Source organism: Natator depressus, chromosome 9 (assembly GCF_965152275.1).
Source record: "Natator depressus isolate rNatDep1 chromosome 9, rNatDep2.hap1, whole genome shotgun sequence".
Taxonomy (NCBI): Eukaryota; Metazoa; Chordata; order Testudines; family Cheloniidae; genus Natator; species Natator depressus.
In genome coordinates this window covers 72,011,448-72,031,938 of record NC_134242.1, presented here as the reverse complement: position 1 = coordinate 72,031,938, position 20,491 = coordinate 72,011,448, and the positions used below count along the sequence as shown (strand labels likewise).

Below are 20,491 nucleotides of genomic sequence, written 5' to 3'. Positions count from 1 at the left end.
AGAAGTTAAATAAATGTTCCTAGTAGTCAAAGTAGTTAATCTCTGTTGATCCTTTATTTATATATGTAACGCTGACCCACATAGAGGCATTGGCAGCAGGGATCAAACCTGGGACCTCGAGTTAAATGCATGAACCTTTACTGCCTGAGCTAAAAGACACCTGTCTTGTAGCCAAGGCTGTAGCAGGCTCACCAATCTCTAGCTGGCCTAGCCACCACAAGAGGGAGACAGAGTGCCATGCCAAGCAGGCAGGGGTTACGTATATCTGTAATATGTGAGAAGTATAGCTATGAGTTGTTCTAAAAGGAAGTGGAGTAGAATTCATGGTTAACTACACAGCATTCTCTAGTGTAATAACAAACCTATTTCTTATATTGTGTTATCAACGAGGGCATTTGAAAGGTAGTGATATTGGGGATCATATGAAAACACAGAAAAGCTGCTTTCTCGTTAACGGCATGATCCAAAGCCCATTGAAGTTAATGGGAGTCTTTCCATTTTCTGGGTTTGGATCAGGCCCTATATGTTGTGATTGCAAAATTTACATGTAAATAGAATAGCGCCCGTCTACACAAATTTTTCTTTGTGAGGAGGGGAAAGGAGTGAGAAAGCATCAGTATACAAGGAGCTTATTACATGCACATTATTACTGTGATGGAGGAGGAGGGTGCAAAGAGGATAACAAATGTGGGGAGGAGGCTGCAGTTTTTTGCTTTCCAGCTCTGTCATTGACTTGCTGTCTGACCTGTGGTAAATTACTTCCCCTCTCCCCCGTGCTTCTGTTTCCCTTCCTGCCTTTTGCCCATTTTGTAAACTCTTCAGACAGGGACTGTCTCTTACTATCTATCTATTTATGTAGGGCGTAGCACAGTGGATCCTTGATCTTGATTGGGGCTCCTAGGTATTATTGTAATATAAATTATAATGTTATAATCATGCATAAAATACCAAGGTGTGGCCAAGGTGTGGAGATATGTCACCTGAGATAAGGCTTGAACTGATATGCTAACTGTAGAGAAATTGGGAAGGAGGTACATGGTGGTTCCAAGCTATGCATAGTGACTACAGCAGTGTTGTTGCATCTCAAGAGCACCCACAAATATGTGCATTTGGCTTTATTTGGGAGTGCTCAGCCCTTTGTTATTTTAAGAGGTGGAGGCTGCCAACACAAATGTCAGTAAGTGTGTGAATCTGTGCGGCAGGTGTGAGAAGCAAAGGCAGAGCTAGGCAGAGCGGCTGGCCTGCTCTGTTACGAGGACACCTTCTGACTCTAATGAAAAGCCAAAGCATTACTGAATGTGACTGGCGCAGGCTGTGCACTGCATGCTGTCAGTCACAGGCTTGAAGATTAGCTTAGAAAAGTTTAATAAAATAATATCAGGCAGTAGAAACAATAGCAGCAAATCAACTTGCCTTCACTACAGCAGGCTACTAAAGAGGATTTTCATAATAGACCACAGGTATAAAATGTAAAGTTAAAGTAATGGGGACCAATAGGAAAATGTGGCCATTCCCACACATTTATATATAAATGATTTTTACATTTAAAGGAATAGCCAAATACCAGGTAATTTTCAGGTACATAAAAACTAGGTTTTGTATATAGAATATTTTTACATTTTCCAAGTTTTCCCTCCAGATTTGCAACTCCCAAACTAAAATAATACTCGTCTGAAATTCCCCGTTTTCAGCCATATGATGCAATCCAACCATCCCAGCTCAAACCGCAACAATACATCACAAAAAGCTGCACTGAAATGGTCATTGACTTCTAGATAGTTGGAAAGAATGTAGTGCTGAGCATTGAGGAAAGTTTTGCTCATGCAAAAAATTAGCAGGAAACATTATATTTTTACAGAAACCCCCTGAACTAGGAAAGGGGCCAATTCAAGTGTTTTAAAGTTCACTACAAATATTCCAGAAAGCTGTTTTCATAACACACAATAATTTAAATAGTGTAAAATGCACATTGTGAAAGAAATTAATCAAGATTACATTAGTGCAGGACTTTATTGTATTTTGTGTCCAAATTTGCCACCACCACCAGTTTCTTTAATGCTTAATAGCTCACAACCTGGGCTTATGTTCTATCCAAAAGATAGTACTTTTAGCAGCACTGTGACCACTAATATTATGTTTGGAAATCGATTAAGACAATAGTGATACAGAAAAGAAAGTATGACTCAGAGGTCTGCCATCCAAGAACTGACTCAGCTGGACACTACTTAGGGTAATAGATCTGAAGAGATGTTTGGGTTCTTCAGTTAGTGAAAATATCTTTCGAGGCCAAAATGCCCTTTGACCCACTGATCTTCTTTCTAAGGAGCATTTTTGTTGTTTCTTTAATGCAAAAATTCACCATTTGTTCTCAAACCTTCTGCAAACTGAATACAGCTGACTTTGTGACAAAAAAACCAAAACAGGTTACTTTCAAAAATATAAGCTGGTATTTTAAAGAAGGTTGATTTAGGTCATACGTCTGGCTCTGAGCCTTCTTACATGGAGGTCTGAATTGCAATCTTGTTAATTTTAGATTTAAGTTACTGTTCAGTAGGTATGACTACTTTATGCCTACCTTAACATGACAACTTAGAAAGTGGAACTAATTACCTGGATAACTACCTTTCTGATTTGTTCACTGCTAAAAGACCATCACCTATAATCCCTTTCTAACTGTCAAGTGTTTACTCTAGAGGTCTCCCTTGAGGTGTACTGACCAATACTTTTAAAAAGAGGAACATTATATAAAGAGGCTCCAGCTGCAGAATTTGGACCTGAAATTCAAACATCCCAAATTTAGGGGGTGTTAGGATCAAGGCTTCTGGGGGGGGGAGGGGGGCCGAAGAGAGGTGTTTTTTAAAATGTGAATTTTAATTTGGTTTGTGAATAACCCCAAACTTCAGGAATGGTCAGGGCCATCTGTAGAATTTAGGTGAATAGTGGCCTTCATGCCCTCAATCAAAGCCAGTGTACAAGCAACAAATGTGCTGTCATTATCAAATAAAGGATAACTATGAACAATAGTAGATAGTAGGAGTGGTGGTAGAAAGTGCATTGCTCTTTTAGCAGTCTCTACAGAAAGTGTTCATTTTTCTTTGAAAACTACATAGGATCTCAAAAGTGAAAATCATATCTTCAAGTTTTCCAAACTAAAGAGCTTTGGAGAGTGTGTATTTGTCATTATGTTTAATTTGCACATACCTCACCAAAGAAAAGGCCAGGGGAGCTAGGCCGAGAACACAGCTGTACAGGCAGCTCAACTAATTGCCTCTCCATCCTCAACCTCATTTATCTTCATTTCTTCCCAATTATACCAAATTATCAATAGTCTCTGTTGCATCAGAGTCTTAATCCCCTTTATTCAGGCAGCATTAGATAGTGGCAGATGAATTCTTGGAGGGAGTCGGGGTAAACAGCCATGAAATGCCACCTCTGGCAGATGGCATTGCTCACAAGAAATGTGACAAAACATTTGGAATTTGTTACTAGGCATTGGTATGAGAATGCAAGCTGTCAATATTTTTTTTAATCAAGGTGGTGCATACTTAAATCGTGAGCAGAAGGGAAACCCACCCAGAAAATCTAAAAGCTTAGTTTAAGTTTAGACTGGCACAATGCTGTTATACACTGCAACTAAAACTCTTTCTTTTCTTTAGAGTCTTTCAGTTAGGCAGTACTTTCCCTCTATGAAATGTCTCTACCAATATTTTAATTATGTCTTCTCTTATTGTAGCTAAACTTGAGATTTTTGTGTGGCTAAAGGCAGAGTATCCTTCTGAAAATCTAAAATACATTTTATACCACAACAAGGATTGGATTTGTCAATAATCTGAATATTTTCCTTACAACTGCTGGATATCTCTAAGGTCTTAATCCTTCTCTCATTCAAGTCAGTGACAAAGCTCCCATGGAGAGCTATGGAGAGAACTAGACCCCTCAAAGTCTATGAGAGATCCTGATGGTTAGGTTTGATATGCTAGAAAAGTAACCTGAAAATCCAGCCTCGATTGAAATTAAAAAATCAGTAAAATAGGATGACTGAAGGTTGAGACAACTTCCCTCGATGTTTTAGAATTCCGTACAGATCAGTTTTAAATCTCTATTCAGTTGCTAGAAACAGTAATAGAAAAAAAGTTAAGCATATACATATTATTAAAAGCAGAATAAAAAAAGAAGTATAAAGTATGCTGGCTGTTGGCAGAGTCAAGGTTTTTACATATTCGCATGTTTATTTTTAAACTGACATTAACTGAAGCACTGTGGATTTCACTGCTGACCTTTATTGGGTGAGTTAAGCATACTGACAAGCTTTCATGATTTTGGCAGGGACTCCAGATTTTGGGGGAGTTGGTGAAAGTATATTGCCATGTAGGAAATACCACATATAAAACAGTTCAGCAACATTAGAACTAGCACATACCCTACAAATATCCCACATACTGGAACAGTTGGTGGGTCTTTGCAAGAATAAGGGTCTGCATTTGCTGATCCCTTTCCAAGACTGGCTTATGATAGTAAATTTAGTTGGAGAGCACCTGAACTCATTCAGCTTGAATGTAAAATGATGATAGTTATGCAGCACCACTTTTGCAATCCCTCATTCGCTAATGAAATCTCCTATGGCATTCAGCTTTGTGTGGATTAGTGTCAGGTTGGCAAAGTTTGGAAAGTTGTCCAAATACGTAAGCATGAGCTGCCCCCAACCAGATTTAAAGGCAAACCACTATACTTTTCATGTGGGGCTCTTCCCTGTTAGGAATTTCTGAAGAGATGATAAATACATCATTTTTGTATGCTGCTACAGTTTAACTCGTTAAATTACAATCTGTAATTTCTTCTGTTTGTTAGTGATATTTAAAAGAAATAGTAAATTATAAACCATTGAAACTTTAATGGCCTGATTTTCACAAATACTGAGCACCTGCAATTCTGGGAGCTGCAAATATTCAAAGCCTTTGAAAACCAGACTATCCAAATATACACACATTACAAATGCACAGTATATTTATCTCATTGGCTATTTCAGTTCATTTGTCAACTATGAGAAAATATTTTTTTTATTTCTTCATAAAGTACTTGTTTTATGAATGCAAAGAATTGCAGATTCAATTTCTAAAAAATTTCTAGGAATGAAAGTTCATTTTTCTGTGTATTTTCAAATATAGTTCTAATTTTATAAGTGTCTTTTGTAAAAATGTTATGATCTCAGTGACTTGCAGATCTAAACTGAGGAAATCTGAAGCGAAAAAGATGTTTTATGCTAACTGCCAACCCTGCAGACTCAGATCTGAAAATCAAGCTGTTTTATTTCTGGTTTGTGTATCATCAACATTAATAAAGACATCTCATGCCAAATTCTGCGTTTAGTTGCACCTCGGAAAATCCATTGTCTTCAGAGGATTTGTGCAAGTATTATGGAGGGCAGAATTTGGCCTAGCAGATGGACCACAGTTCTGTTGGTGGTGCTAAATCAGAATAGAATCTAGTTCACTCTCCCACTGCATTGTTAGCTCTTCATTAACAACAGGAGTATAAAGTTGTAAAATCTTATATTGGTTACTAAAAATGTCAACAGTTATGAGTCTGAATACACACGGGAAGCAGGTCGGTTGTGTAACAAAGCACTATTTTCACATGATCACATTTCAGACTACAGTTTTACTATAACCTTATTCTCTCTGCTGAGCTTGCCTGCAAGGTGGCATTTGGGATAATGATCATATGTGCCGTGGACAGATTTTTTGAAGCCCAGCTTTGTCACAACCATTTCTCTACATGCAGTTAGGATCTCCTTGACCCACTAGTAAAAATGCTATATAAAAATAGTGATAGGAATAATCTGTGATAGGAATAATTTAGGGATTTAAAAAATGTTACGTGTATAGTTTTTTCTCCAAAATCATTGTTCTTTGACCCTCTACTTATTTTCCTTTCTCCTACTTATTTTCCTTTCTCTATCCCATGAAAGAGAAGGAGGGGGGAATACCTTTTTGGCAGGCACACTTAGTTCCCTATACAGCCTATAGGTCAGAAACATTTCCCCTCTAGAAAGTCACTGTCTAGTCATGATTGTGGTGTTCTCCTTAACGTGTTTGAGTTTAAAAAACTAATATTAGTCACAAGCATTAAAAACTCTGACATGTCCATGATTATCTTCAGCATTTCCTTTGCTTTGAAATAAACTTTCATTTTGCTGTCATTAGACTTTTCAGAAAGTTTTGAAATTATATTCAGATTTTCAAATGAGTTTTTATTGTATAATTATCAATAGATTACTTCACCTAAGTTGTGACAGACATATTTTTTAAGTATGACTGACTGATGGACAGATTGGGAATTGCTGAATTAATGGGCACATTTCAGAACCTTGGCATGGCTAAGCAGTAATTACATCTGCTGAACCACTTGATAAGTTTTTGGAAGTAACCCAGTAAAGCCATCACTAGATTTCTCCATTTTTAATACCTTACTTTCCCCAGTTTTATGGCTTATTTCTAGAGCACAGTCCAGAATATGATACTGCCAAATACACATGCAGCTACACAAATCAATACATTCAAGACTAAAATGCCTTTGTACATCTTTAATTTAGCTTTTGAGATTCTTATAGGTCTTATTATTTTGGAGACTGCTTTGTCCAAAATAGATTTTCATCATAGACTCATTGAAACAAATATGCTTGCTTAAAAAAAAATCAGTTTCTAATTGACAGTTTGCCAGCAATTTAACAAGAATGGGTCTGTCTCACCCTCATTGGGAAGACATTTCAGTATAAAGTTTATCAAATACGACTCTCACCTACATTTTGGTTGGTAGATAGCCGGGTTAAGCTGAACTGTCTTCATTTGGTTGCTAATGTGAGTTGATCCTAAAATGTGGAAATTTCTGCTTATTTGGTTGATCAAACTAATTTGATTCAGACTAGACTGTGTGCATGTAAGCAGGATAATATGTTGAGAGCCAATCAGTTTAGCTTACAGAGGTTTGGAAGACTCAGGATACTTGGCACAATCTATGCTTTGGATTCTTGTCCTTCCTGACTGCTGAATGCCCATGGATAAATACCGGGCTGTTTATTGGTGGAAATTGTCAGTGCCTCCTTTCTGAATGGCAGGGTTGCAACTGCTGTAAAAGAACTATGTGTTTGGCCTCTTCTTAAAAAAACATATCTGGATGCTGACTAGCCAGATATTGACCTACAAATCTTTCCAGCTATTAACTGATACGTAGTTTTCCATTTTTGGTCAAGATATTATGGAAAAGGTTATGATGAGATGACTCTCACAATATGCTGACGCCTCAGCCTTCTTTGAGCATTGGCAATTAGTGTTCTGACCTGGATGCGACACAGATATGACATTTGTCACATTGGCAGATGATCTCCTGTTGATGGATGAAAATCATACCTCTGTGCTGATACTATTAGAGCTCTGTGCTGCCTTTTAATACCATGGAGATTGTTAGGTGCAGTTATCACATTTATGGTCCCTGATCTCTTTGGTGGTATTGTTCTTTTCTCACTGAGAGATCATTGCTTTCATAGGCTATTGTTGAACAATTATTCTGCTAACCTGATAGTCTCCTTCTGTGAAGTACTTCAGGTCTTTGCTGTTATCCCACTAATATAGTATGTTTATGAGGCTGTCTGGAAAGTTAGTGAGGAGATATGGGCTGAAGTGTTTTCAGTATGCTGATGATACTCAGCTTTATACACTCAGCTTTATGCACAGCCCAGAGACTGTGATTGTCTTTCCCAGTATCTAAGTGAGATGGGTCATGGGCTGGGATAGGTGAGAACACTGAGGTGATTATGGTGGGCTAAGGAAAGTAAGTGGATGAGTTTACGTCAGCTCTCCTGAATGAGGATGTTCACCCATTCTTTATAACCAAAGTTTGAAACTTGGTACTCTGGTTAGAGTCCCAGATGCTTTTATATGATCAAATAGTAGCAATCAGCTGTGCTTTTTTCATTTTTGTTTGGCCAAGAGGTTGTGAACCTTCCTCACAGATGCAGACCTTACTTCCATGATTCCTGCCTTCGTTTATTTTAGCCTGGACTACTGCATTATGCACTACATGGAGTTACACCTTAAATCCATTTTAGAGGCAACTAGTGCAGAATACCACAGCTCACTTGTTAGTTGGAGTAACTAGTCATGAGTACTGGACACCGGTGCTGCACTTCGAACCTAACACCAGAGTGCTGTGTTTCTATATTGTAGACATCTGTTAAAATCTAATGATTAGGCTTTAAAATACTGTATATGTTATTTTAAGGCTAAATTGATATTTCATTAACATATGAAAACCGCCTCAAGAACCTAATGGGTGTATGTTTAGGTCACTTGATTTAGAGTTTTACCAGATTTTGAAAAAAAAAAAAGTGTACTTACATTATTTGGGGCAAATTCTGCTCTCACATACCTGTTGGTGTCAATGGACACTGCACGTAAGCATCCAAGGGCAGAATTTGTAACCTCATTTTCATAGTGCTAAGCAATCACAAATCCCAAGGAAGTCTCTAGGAATTGTGGTAATCAGCATCTTAGCAAATCAGGCCATTGGTGATAAGTGTTCTGGATTAACAGTGCTGAAACAACAACATATAGATACTTTCAGGGGGTGCTGAAAGTATACTTAATAACATGAAAAATGTGGGTTTAAAAATGCTTTACATTAAAACTGAGCATGAAAGACATTTTCAAAATTTGAGTTACATTTTTCTAAAATATATAACAACAAAATAAAATGAGGTACATACATTGAAACAGTATCAGGGGATAGCTGCGTTAGTGGGTATCCACAAAAACAACAAGGAGTCCGGTGGCACCTTAAAGACTAACAGATTTATTTGAGCATAAGCTTTCGTGGGTAAAAACCCCACTTCTTCAGATGCATGGAGTGAAAATTACAGATGCAAACATAAAATTACAGATGCAGACATATACTGTTTCAGTGTATTTATGTCTGCATCTGTAATTTTCACTTCATGCATCTGAAGAAGTGGGGTTTTTACCCATGAAAGCTTATGCTCAAATAAATCTGTTAGTCTTTAAGGTGCCACCGGACTCCTTGTTGTTTTTATTGAAATAGTGTGATTGTTCCATTCAAAGATACCTCTGACAGTGTGAATTTCATTTAGGCCAAGCACACAGTTTTGAGGCTGATAGGTTGAACTCAAATCCAAATAAGAAGATACTGCCACTGAATTGAACTTAGATTACTTTTTGAAAATCTTTCAACACATAAAACTAAGAAGGTAGTTTAATCTTCACAAAGATATGGTCATCAAAAAACTTCTTAGATTCTGGTTTCGGAAGCAAAGTACATTAGATGGAGCTTGACTTCTTTTAATTCAACTTCAGTAGTGATGTTATAATTATGAAAAATAAAAAATATGTTAGCAGCAGAATCTACAGAGGAATGAAGACTTTTTCATCTGGAAGGAGAAGGCAATGGTAGGAAAACATCCTTTTCTTACTGTAGGTAGATGAAACCTAAACAGAGGCCCTTCAGTTACATAACTCTCATCAATTGTGAATACCCACATTTGAAAGCTTATCACAAAACTGTAAATACACAGTACATCATGTAATGAAAAGGTGTGTGTATTGCTTAGATTGACTTCACATATTTTCTTCTGTTACCTGCAATTTAATTCCCTGTGCATCTGAACTAATCTTAGGAACTCAATAACAGCAATGCACAGACTTTAGCCACTGTGCCGTAAAGTGGTACTAGGGGAATACTTACATCTCACAGCATTTAATTTAGAAGTGAATGTACTGGGACTTGCTATTTTAGTTTTACCTTTGCTTACTTGAACATGCCAGTCTAATTCCTGGGTTGATATATGAGTTATGTCAAACGCTCTTCGGTTAAGCCTATGATAAATACTTAGTTTTAATTAATAAATAAGATTTTTCTCACTAAATCCATTTAGCTCTTGGGCTTTACTTATTGTAGCATGTACCAGTGCTTTCCCACACATAGGCTTACATTTGTATCTTAGCTGCTATATTTTTACTTTTCAGACTTAGAATGTCCTATATAGTAGGCACACAATAAAAAGGGCCTCGGTGTTTGGGCCAAATTTTGGCATTTAGCTGATAGCTTGAGGTAGTAATTGTGGTGTATTGAGGACTGTGTTGGAATTGTGAGTGATCACTTTAAGAGCCCGGGGCTGGGGGGAAGCGGAGGGGATTGTTTCTGGAACCTTCTTGTCAGCTAGAGGGCTCTGCAGCAAAAGCATGCAGCAGGCAGTCTGCAGTTAGCCAGGGTGGAGTGAGTTGTTCCTCTCAGTTTTAGGGAGCTGCCTGCTTTCTCTCTCTCTCTGGTTTTCGTTCTTGTGTGTTATTGTTCTGAATTCTCAGAAATAAAGTAGTATCATGTTGCAATCTTCCAGCAGGAGTAATTAGATTTTTATCTAATTTTTCTTTGTGTATGCTGAAACATAGCGTTAATGCTAGGGGTAATGTGCACCAACACCACTCCAGGGGGAGCTCAGGACAGGACTGTGCCCTCTTCTCCCCCACCCCACCCCACGAGTGACCTGGGACACAGGGGCACTGTGCAGGCTATACCCTCTTTTACCCTCCTCCACTGCAACCAACACACTCTGCACTGCAGGCTGATGTGAAGGCAGGTAGCCAGGACCTGACCGTACCGTCTCTCTGTCCCCTTTGTGGTCACCATGTGCATTGAGGGAGCAGTCATAGAATCATAGAATATTAGGGTTGGAAGAGACCTCAGGAGGTCATCTAGTTCAATCCCTTGCTCAAAGCGGGACCAACACCAACTAAATCATCCCAACCATGGCTTTGTCAAGCCGGGCCTTAAAAACCTCTAGGGAATGGAGATTCCACCACCTCCCTAGGTAACCCATTCCAGTGCTTCACCACCCTCCCAGTGAAACAGTGTTTCCTAATATCCAACCTAGACCTCCTGCACTGTAACTTGAGACCACTGCTTCTTGTTCTGTCATCTGCCACCACTGAGAACAGCCTAGCTCCATCCTCTTTGGAACCCCCCTTCAGGTAGTTGAAAGCTGTTATCAAATCCCCCTCACTCTTCTCTTCTGCAGACTAAATAACCCCAGTTCCCTCAGCCTCTCCTCGTAAGTCATGTGCCCCAGCCCCCTAATCATTTTCGTTGCCCTCTGCTGGACTCTCTCCAATGTATCCACATCCTTTCTGTAGTGGGGGACCAAAACTGGACACAATGCTCCAGGTGTGGCCTCACCAGAGCCGAATAGAGGGGAATAATCACTTCCCTCAATCTGCTGGCAGCGCTCCTACTAATACAGCCCAATATGCCGTTGGCCTTCTTGGCAACAAGGGCACACTGCTGACTCATATCCAGCTTCTCGTCCACTGTAATCCCCAGGTTCTTTTCTGCAGAAGTGCTGCTTAGCCAGTCGGTCCCCAGCCTGTAGCAGTGCATGGGATTCTTCCTTCCTAAGTGCAGGACTCTGCACTTGTCTTTGTTGACCCTCATCAGATTTCTTTTGGCCCAGTACTCCAATTCGTCTAGGTCACTCTGGACCCTATCCCTACCCTCCAGCATATCTACCTCTCCCTCCCAGCTTAGTGTCATCTATGAACTTGCTGATGGTGCAATTCATCCCATCATCCAGATCATTAATAAAGACGTTGAGCAAAACCGGTCCCAGGACCAACCCCTGGGGCACTCCGCTTGATACTGGCTGCCAACTAGACATCGAGCGGTTGATCACTACCTGTTGAGCCCGACAATCTAGGCAGCTTTCTATCCACTTTATAGTCCATTCAGCCAATCCATACTTCTTTAACTTGCTGGCAAGTATACTGTGGGAGATCGTATCAAAAGCTTTGCTAAACTCAAGATATATCACATCCACTGCTTTCCCCATATCCACAGAGCCAGTTATCTTGTCATAGAAGGTAATCAGGTTGGTCAGGCATGACTTGCCCCTGGTGAATCCATGTTGACTGTTCCTGATCGCCTTCCTCTCCTCCAAGTGCTTCAAAATGGAGTCCTTGAGGACCTGCTCCATGATTTTGCCAGGGACTGAAGAGAGGCTGTAGTTCCCCAGGTTCTCTTTCTTCCCTTTTTAAAATATGGGCACTATATTTACCTTTTTCCTCCCCCAATCGCCACAAATTTTCAAAGATAATGGCCAGTGGCTCTGAAATCACATCAGCCAACCTCCTCCGCACCTTTGGATGCATTAGATCTGGACCCATGGACTTGTGCATGTCCAGCTTTTCTCAATAGTCCTTAACTAGTTGTTTCACCACTGAGGGCTGGTCACCTCCTCCCCTGTACTGTGTTGCCCAGTGCAGTAGTCTGGGAGCTCACCTTGTCTGTGAAGATCGAGGCAAAAAAAGCATTGAATACTTCAGCTTTTTCCACATCTTCTGTCACTCTGTTGCCTCCCCCATTCAGTAAGGGTCTCACACCTTCCCTGACCTTCTTCTTGTTGCTAACTTACCTGTAGAAACCCTTCTTGTTACCCTTCACATCCCTCGCTAGCTGCAACTCCAATTGTGCTTTGGCCTTCCTGATTACACCCTGGCATGCTCTAGCAATATTTTTATACTCCTCCCTAGTCACCTGTCCAGATTCCACTTCTTGTAAACTTCCTTTGTGAGTTTAAGCTCACCGAAGATTTCACTGTTAAGCCAAGCTGGTCGCCTGCCATATTTGGTATTCTTTCTGCACATCAGGATGGTTTGTTCCTGCACCCTCAATAAGGCTTCTTTAAAATACAGCCAGTTCTCCTGGCTCTCTCTTTCCCTCTTTTTTGAAAAATCACTGTGGGGCTAATCATGTGTAACGTCAAGCTGGTTTGTAAACATTTGCAGAATTGAACCTTCTGCTTTGTAAAATAAAAGTTTATGGTCTTGAGATATTTCTACCTGTGGTCCCTCCTGAACAGAGGACTGCATCTGTAACAGGCCCTTGGCATCATAGGCTATGCAAGATGGGGTCTTTCCTCCCCTTTTGAGCACCTGAGTAAGGGACTGAGAGAGTCTGGTCCTAGTCAAGACCAACAAGAATGGAAGCAAGACAGGAGAAAGTTACCTTCATGTGTTTTCTTTTGTTTGAGGGGGAGAGGATTGTATGTACAGGGGTGACAATTTTAAATGTGAAGCTCTTTGCTCATTAGTAATGTTCAGAAACGCATTTCTTTGCATTTTGACAAATAAATATACTTTAAAAGGACCTAATAATAATGTTATGACACTTAAGAATCTGTTTAATTTTTCTTAACTTTTATACGTAAATATGAAATCTTTTCTCCCTAAAAATGAATAATAAATTACGTTCCTTTGTATATAACTTGTAAACCAGCTCACATCACTGTTTTATTGTAAGAGACTTTTGCCTCATTTCCCTAAATGATACTGCCTGTTGGTTTTCTTGTCTCTCTTTCTTTCTTTCTTTTTTTTCTTCTCTTCTGTTCAGCATCTATCGTAGAGACATTATTTGGCATGCATCCAGGCATGGATCATTGTCTTAATTTACACTCCACATCCGCTATTTAGTAAAGAATGTGGGTCTTCGACAGCTTAATTATGACAGAAAATATGTTGTGTTTTTCCAAAGGCTACACTTTTTGGATTAAGCAAAAGACAGATTTATCCAGCCTGTTTAAATATACCTACTCCTCCATGTATGAGAGGGACTGATTTGCCTTTTATCATATATTGCACCTTGCGTGTGATGAAGACCACAGGCCTAATTTTGCTTTCAGTTATGCCCCTATAAACTATGGTATCCCAAGGCAGGATTTGATATCATGTGTTTGTTTTGTATTATAAGGGACAATTACATTTGCCATATTAATGATGCCTATTCTCCCTGCACAAAAAATGGGAACAGTTAACAAAAATCTAATGAAAAATTGTATCTGGATCTGATTTTCAACTTTTACAACTGATTTAGTTGCTGTAGGTACTGATCTCTAATTATGGTAATAATCAACAATTTGAGAATATGTATACTGTTGATGCAATGGGCTCACAATTCTATTCTTATACAGACAATAATTGTACATTACATTATGCTTTTAGCATTTGGTGTGAATGTGTGTGTATGTGTGCACAAATATTTCTGTGGAATTTTGAAGACGTGTCTGAAATTAGAAGAATATGAGTTAGTTTTGGATCCTTTGAACTAAGCATATTTAACTTATAAAATGAGCCATTTGCTTTCTTATTGAAGTCGAAATTACTTAATTGCTGTCTTTATACAATTAGCTCCTAAGAACGATTGTATAGAAAGTAGAGGTTGGAATGGATTTATACTGGGTCTTTAGGCTTTTGCCTATTATTAAATTTACACTTAAATTTTTCATATTGTATCAAGCACATGAAGAAAGAGAGAATTATTTTCAGGCAAGGATATAAGCCATCTTTTAAGATTCATGTCCTTAACTGCTCAGTGACAATTCTATTAACAAGTTCTGCAATATAGTGCATGTAGTGTCAGGGAAAAGGTTTTCTGGACAACAGAGCACTACCTAAACCTCAGGAGACCTGAGTTCTAGTTCCAGCTAAGCCACTGGCCTGCAGATAACCTTGGCAAGTCACTTCAGTTCTCAGTGCTTCAGTGTCACCATCTGTAAAATGAGGATAATGATACTTACCTTGTTTGCAAAGTGTTTTGCCAGCTACTGATGAAAAATGCTATGTAAGAGCTAGGTGTTATTATTCAGAATAGTTTTGTCTTTCAGTGAATTACTCACCATGTAACTTAATTATGGAAACTTCCTGTCTGTCTTTACCACAGTGGGATGTAGTGATATCTATGTAAATTTCAGACCCTATGATTAAATTTCACTTAGCATTCAACTTTGATTGTTTCATTAGACTTCCCTGTGAGCCGGACTTTTTTTCTCAAGGCAGAAGTGGGTGTGGGTGGAGGAAACTTGAATACAAGAGCAGATATCTGAGTGGAATGTGTCAGAGGGGCGGAATTTGTATTAGAACTTGGGCCCATGGTGAGGTATTGAAGGAAGGAGAAACTTTTAGGAGTTAGTAATTGAATTTGGAGTTCTGGACACTGGTAGGCCAGGAGGGAAGAGAGCACAGCTGGTAAGGGTGTGCTTTCATGCAAGGATTGTGGTTTTTTCCCCTCCATTTTGAAAAATCACTGTGACAAACTTCCTGAGCAATCAGTTTACATTTTGAAGGCAGTGGGCCAGATCTTCAGTCAGTTAAAATGGGCAGAGCTCCATTGAAGTCCATGGCTCTGACTTCACAAGGAAAAAGACATGAAAATGTCTGGGGTCCTGAACAACAAACACTTAATGCACATAGATAGTTATAGTGGGGTTAATCATGTGTCACGTCAAGCTTGTCTGTAAACATTTGCAGGATTGGACCTTCTGCTTTGTAAAATAAAAGTTTGTGGTCCAAGGACTGTTGAGATATTTCTACTTGATAAATTAACACCTCACAAACATCTATGTGTATAAATTCTTTACATCATTTTGAAAATCTACTTTTAAATATTTAAGTGCCAGTGAAAGTTTAGGTCACTTAAGTACATACAAGCTGTACTTTGAACAATAATGCTTTTTAAAAAATATATTAAACATTAAACTAAAATATTGAAAAAAAATCTGAAAAATGGTAGAAATCATTTAGCAAATCAGTTCTTAAAAAGTGTTCTTAGAAAATCATTTTTCCTCACTTGTTTAACTCAAGGAATATTTTATCAAATGTTAACGCCTATATTTGAGAATAGTTCCATGTGAATAACTGAAGTTTTAGTTCAATGTGATTTGAAACAGCCAGTATGCAGCATATTCAATTTATAATGGAAATGCTGATACAACCTTAACAGTGGCAGTGCTACTGAGCACTGCTGTAATTATGCCACATTATATTATATCATATGGTATAATTTAGTGCTGTATAAATGTATCTTTCTTTGTCAATGTGTTGCTCATCATTTTACAAATTACAAATCTGTAATGGTAAGGTAATTCATGGCTTGGACATGGTATTAAAATGATGGAGTGATTCCCATTTTGCGCAATCATTGATCTTTCAGTCTTTTACATTTGGTAGTATTAATCATGTTTATTAGCTGAGTGTTACCATAAAGAATGTTGAATGTTTCTATGTGGTTACTTTCATCTTCAATTAAAATACATTTTTTTTTTGCCTGCCACCTCTGTGCATTGCACCACAACAGTGTATTACTGATTCTAATTGCAATTCTAGTTAATAAATTCTAGACAATATCAATTCTACAGATACACAGTTTCTTATCATTCTTTAATCTAATCTAAAACATCCATGATGAAAGGAAAAGGAATGTACCTAGGTTAACCTTCTGGCCTCTTCGTGTTCCTGAAATGTTCAACTTTTACAAATAGTTGTTTAAAGGCTTTATTTTGTGGATCAGACTCATTGCAAAATTCTTACCCCATTCTACCTTACTGTGATTTAATAAGAGGAGCATGTGATTATTCACGTGCATAACTGTCTCACATAGGAATTGCCATGAAACCAAAATAAGATCTCTCCAGAAGAACAAACAGCTTAGTATGACATTGTTTAATCTGACATACTTTGCTTTTTCTCTTAGACATCAATTACTGTGAACAAAATGTACACCTGAATGTTACATATAAATGCCTCAAAGCTGACTATCTACAAGTTTGGTCTTTGAATCTCTCAATTATATTCAGAATTTAGCATTGAAGAGGAGTCTGGTCTGGTGCTCTGAGCACAGGACTAGAATCCAGGAGCTTCTAAATTCTAATCGTGATGCTAAAATTGACCCGTTCGGTGGCCCTAGGCAAATCATTTAAATTCTCTGCACACGTTTCCCCATCTATTGTTATATTAGTGCTAGCTGGTATTATTAATTTTTATTATTTTATTATTTAGCAACTCCTTGAAAAAAACTCCCACTGGGTATTGTCAATGGTGAGGTCCTGTGAGTGGATGACAAAAGAAGAGTCCCTGTTTAGTTGTTATCACTAGTTGTGAGTCCTTTCTGCTTGTGTCATTTTATCCTTAAACATCTAGCTTTCTCTGTTTCCAGAAGGAGTACACGGTGTTCTAGTTAGGTTATTTGGCCTGGTTTACGATTATTAAATTATTCATTTATTTCAGGTACAGCACTTATGTGCCTTTTTGGTGCTGAGTAATCAATAAACTATAAAATATTCCAAAACAAAAAATTGAGTAATTTAGGATAATTAAAAAATTTGCAGTAAAGCTAGCAAAATCTCTTCAAGGGAAGAATATGGTATTTACAATATCTTTGTACACTGTTTTGCAGGTGGGAGTGAATCCTCCTGGGATAAAGAGAAACTTCAGTCTCCTATTACAACAGGATCCCAGCATGGTGTTGGTCACGCCACACTATCAGGACAATCCAGCCTTGGGAGTGCACATCCCCTCAGTCCTCTCCAGCAAAATCACCTGCTCACCAACAGTACGTTTACTGTCCTTATAAACAGTAAGAAGACACTCTAAGATACAGACACCTTCAGTCTTATACTGTTTGTCTGTAAAGAAGGAAAGCTATACAAGAAGTTGGTAACTAATAAATAGCATGTGATAGCTGGAAGAATTTAGTGTGCGCACGCGTGCGCGCACACACACACACACACACGGTAAAGCTGGAGGCTGCAACTCGATTAAACTATTAACCAATGAGGAACCACTCCCCTAATTAACTGGCAGAGCCATTCCATTACAGAATAGCCCTGGTTTCTACAAACCTGAGGATGATAGATCTGAGGGCAGCGCCCAGGCTATAATCAAGCTTGCGACAGATCTAATGTAAATCCCTAAAACAGAGCTCCAGGGTGCTGTTTGGAAGGTGAAAAAACCCACACAGTCATTTGCCAATTTTGCCAAATGGGAAAAATCTCTTCCAGAGACCAAATATAATTTTGGCAATAAGCACAGTCCACAGCATCCTACGAGATCCAGCATGTCATATAAAGGTCGGAATGAGTGGGACTAGAACAAAGACAAAATGGCAGCGAGCTAGCAGTGGGTAGAAACAACTCCTTCCTCTCCCTGCCTCTTCAAGTCATCCAGCGATAGTAGGCATGGCTGGGACAGGTCAGAGTGTTAGAACCATCACATGCTACCCCTCAGAGGGGAAGGAGTAATCAGCAGGTGCCTGAGTTCCTTCTCCCTCCACCCAACATGATGCTATAAATGACTGCACCACTCCCATACTTACCATTTACACGCCCCAGTTAGTGAGGTTTGACGTTAGGCCTGCCTAACTAAGTCTTTTGCATTTATACTATGTCACAGTGCAGCTAATGACTCGATTTAACATTAATGTAGGTATATCAGACTGTGAAATAAACGACCAAGCTATAAATACTACTTCAAGATTAATTCACTGTTTAGACACACTATCATAATAGTTTTACTAATGAATTGAATGGCTTCCTTTTATTGCTAACTCCAACTTCTCAAAAAAAAATAAAGCTTGTGTTATTTCATACAATCAATATACTTTTTATATATCCTAGTTTCATTGTTTTCAAATCAATAAAAGTTTTCCTGAAACTTAATTACCTCTATTAAGAGCTCTGCATCACAAACAGTAGAAAGTTTTCTATATAAAGGCATTTATATAAATCTGTAAATAGCATTCATTTTGGTAAATGTGTACCCAAATGCTGGTGGTGAATTTTGCTCTTTTTCTAAGATCTCTCCCGTTGCCTGGATTAGGTACTGTAAAAATCCTCTCCAAATCTTGGAGTCTAAAAGGGTCAAGTTCTCTACTTCCAAAACTTTACTGAGGTCGATGGAGTTACTCCAGCAAAACATTTCGCCCCAAAGTTTTTGTAGTGTATAGAAGAATTTATTGTCCAGGCCAAAATTAAAATAGAATCAGAGTTAAAGGAACAGGTGGGACATGATAATTGGATAAAAGATTACAGTGGGATGAAGGAATGGAAACAATGCTAAAGTTTGAAAAATCCTCATTGTTCATGTATGTATCTTTGTTCTGAGAGTTTTACAAATTGATTTCAAGGACTTACTTTTCACAAGTGTATGAACTGTGAACGGTAAGTTCTTATTCAACAGAAATACCATATTTTTAAGACCAAATACTTTGATTGCTATCTATGTAGTGTCACTGAATTTGGTGGAGAAGCTGGGACCATTTAAATGTTTCTTACTGTAGGTGCTTGTCCCCTTTCATGCACAGTTAGGGTCTGTCATCTGATTAAGTGGAGCTGACTGCAGGACTCTTATGTAGTGTAGATGATTCTTTAATTTTATGTTCCTTATGTGGGGAATATGCACTTACATAATTCAGTATCTGCACATGTTTTACATATGAGGCTATTGTGTTCTTCCCTGTTTTGGTAATCTTTCAAGATATTTTTCAGGATTTTTTATTTTAAGTAGTTGTCTAAAGGCTATTAAAAGGTTTATTGAATATCAGACATTATGTCTGATGATTTGCTAGTGTAAGATGTATTTCCTTTATAGTCCTCAGAAATGCTTGATGGATTGTGTCTTAAAACTGGCAATGTGCTGTTATATTCTGTTTGTAGTTTGCATTTAGTTTGCATGTCAATTGGACTTTACGTAGACATACAGCTCAAAGTGGACAGATGGTGTCTGGGAGTTTTGGAACTCTATAGAGTGTGAGGAAAGATTATTAGGCTGCTACGGGAGATATACAAGGGAACAAAAGCTTATGTATATAAGCACTGAAGGGGATTGTCAGTATGGTTAGAAGTAAATGGAAATGTCCATGGACTCTGTCTTGTTACTATCTTGATTAACAATGACATGGACCATCTCATAAACAAAGTAATGTGAAGCATAACACGCCACAATGAATGGATATAATAGTGTTTGGCTGATGGCTGTCCAGGGGTAGTAAGGGTGTTAAGTTTTCAGATGATTCTGCCCTTTGTGGGCAGGTGGTGGTTTCTGTGGGTGTTTCTGGTGTTTGTTGGACCAAGAAATTGTGTTTTGTATGAAAGAAATTATGTAAGGAAGATCAGCTCATGGCACTCTTACTGTAGGAATATAATATAGGAAAACAATGATTTACCCTGTAATATGGTAATGATTAAGGTAGAACCATGGTAATAAACTCAGAGAAATATCTATGATAAATAGGCACATAGTTTACAATTGTGACAGGCTATACAATTATGTTATTTTCATATTTTGCCAGAGGTTAGTGATGATCATTTCTAATCTGCCTAAATTCCCTTTGCAGAAATTATTGAGCCATTTTGACTCTGTATAGTGGCAGAATTTGGTCCTGTTTTGTTGAGAAAATCGGGTAATGCTCATAGATAAATGAGATCATGAAGTCTCTCCTGAGAAGTCTTAAGAATTAGGTGTTACTCAAAGTCAGAGCAGTTAAAAAGGTTTCTCAGTAGTTTAGTCTATTTGTGCCACCTAAGCGTTGTGATCATTATTGAAAACTATGTGGTCTATTGTAAGACAAGTGATGCAGTATATATACATGTTAAGGGAACATA

The 20,491-nt window shown here is 38.3% G+C and overlaps 1 protein-coding gene across 7 annotated transcripts in view; it reads left to right on the top strand.

Annotated features, from left to right (window-relative positions):
- The window catches only part of DACH2 (dachshund family transcription factor 2), a 480,235-nt gene that overhangs the window by 370,219 nt on the left and 89,525 nt on the right, over positions 1-20,491 (top strand). For 4 of the 7 annotated variants that reach the window (XM_074964452.1, XM_074964447.1, XM_074964453.1 and 1 more), the window contains one exon: positions 17,287-17,442. In XM_074964452.1, coding sequence (XP_074820553.1) covers positions 17,287-17,442 — 156 coding nt within the window. Of the gene's footprint in view, positions 1-17,286; positions 17,467-20,491 lie in introns of all 7 variants that reach the window. The other 3 variants (XM_074964449.1, XM_074964446.1, XM_074964448.1) reach the window with 1 other exon arrangement.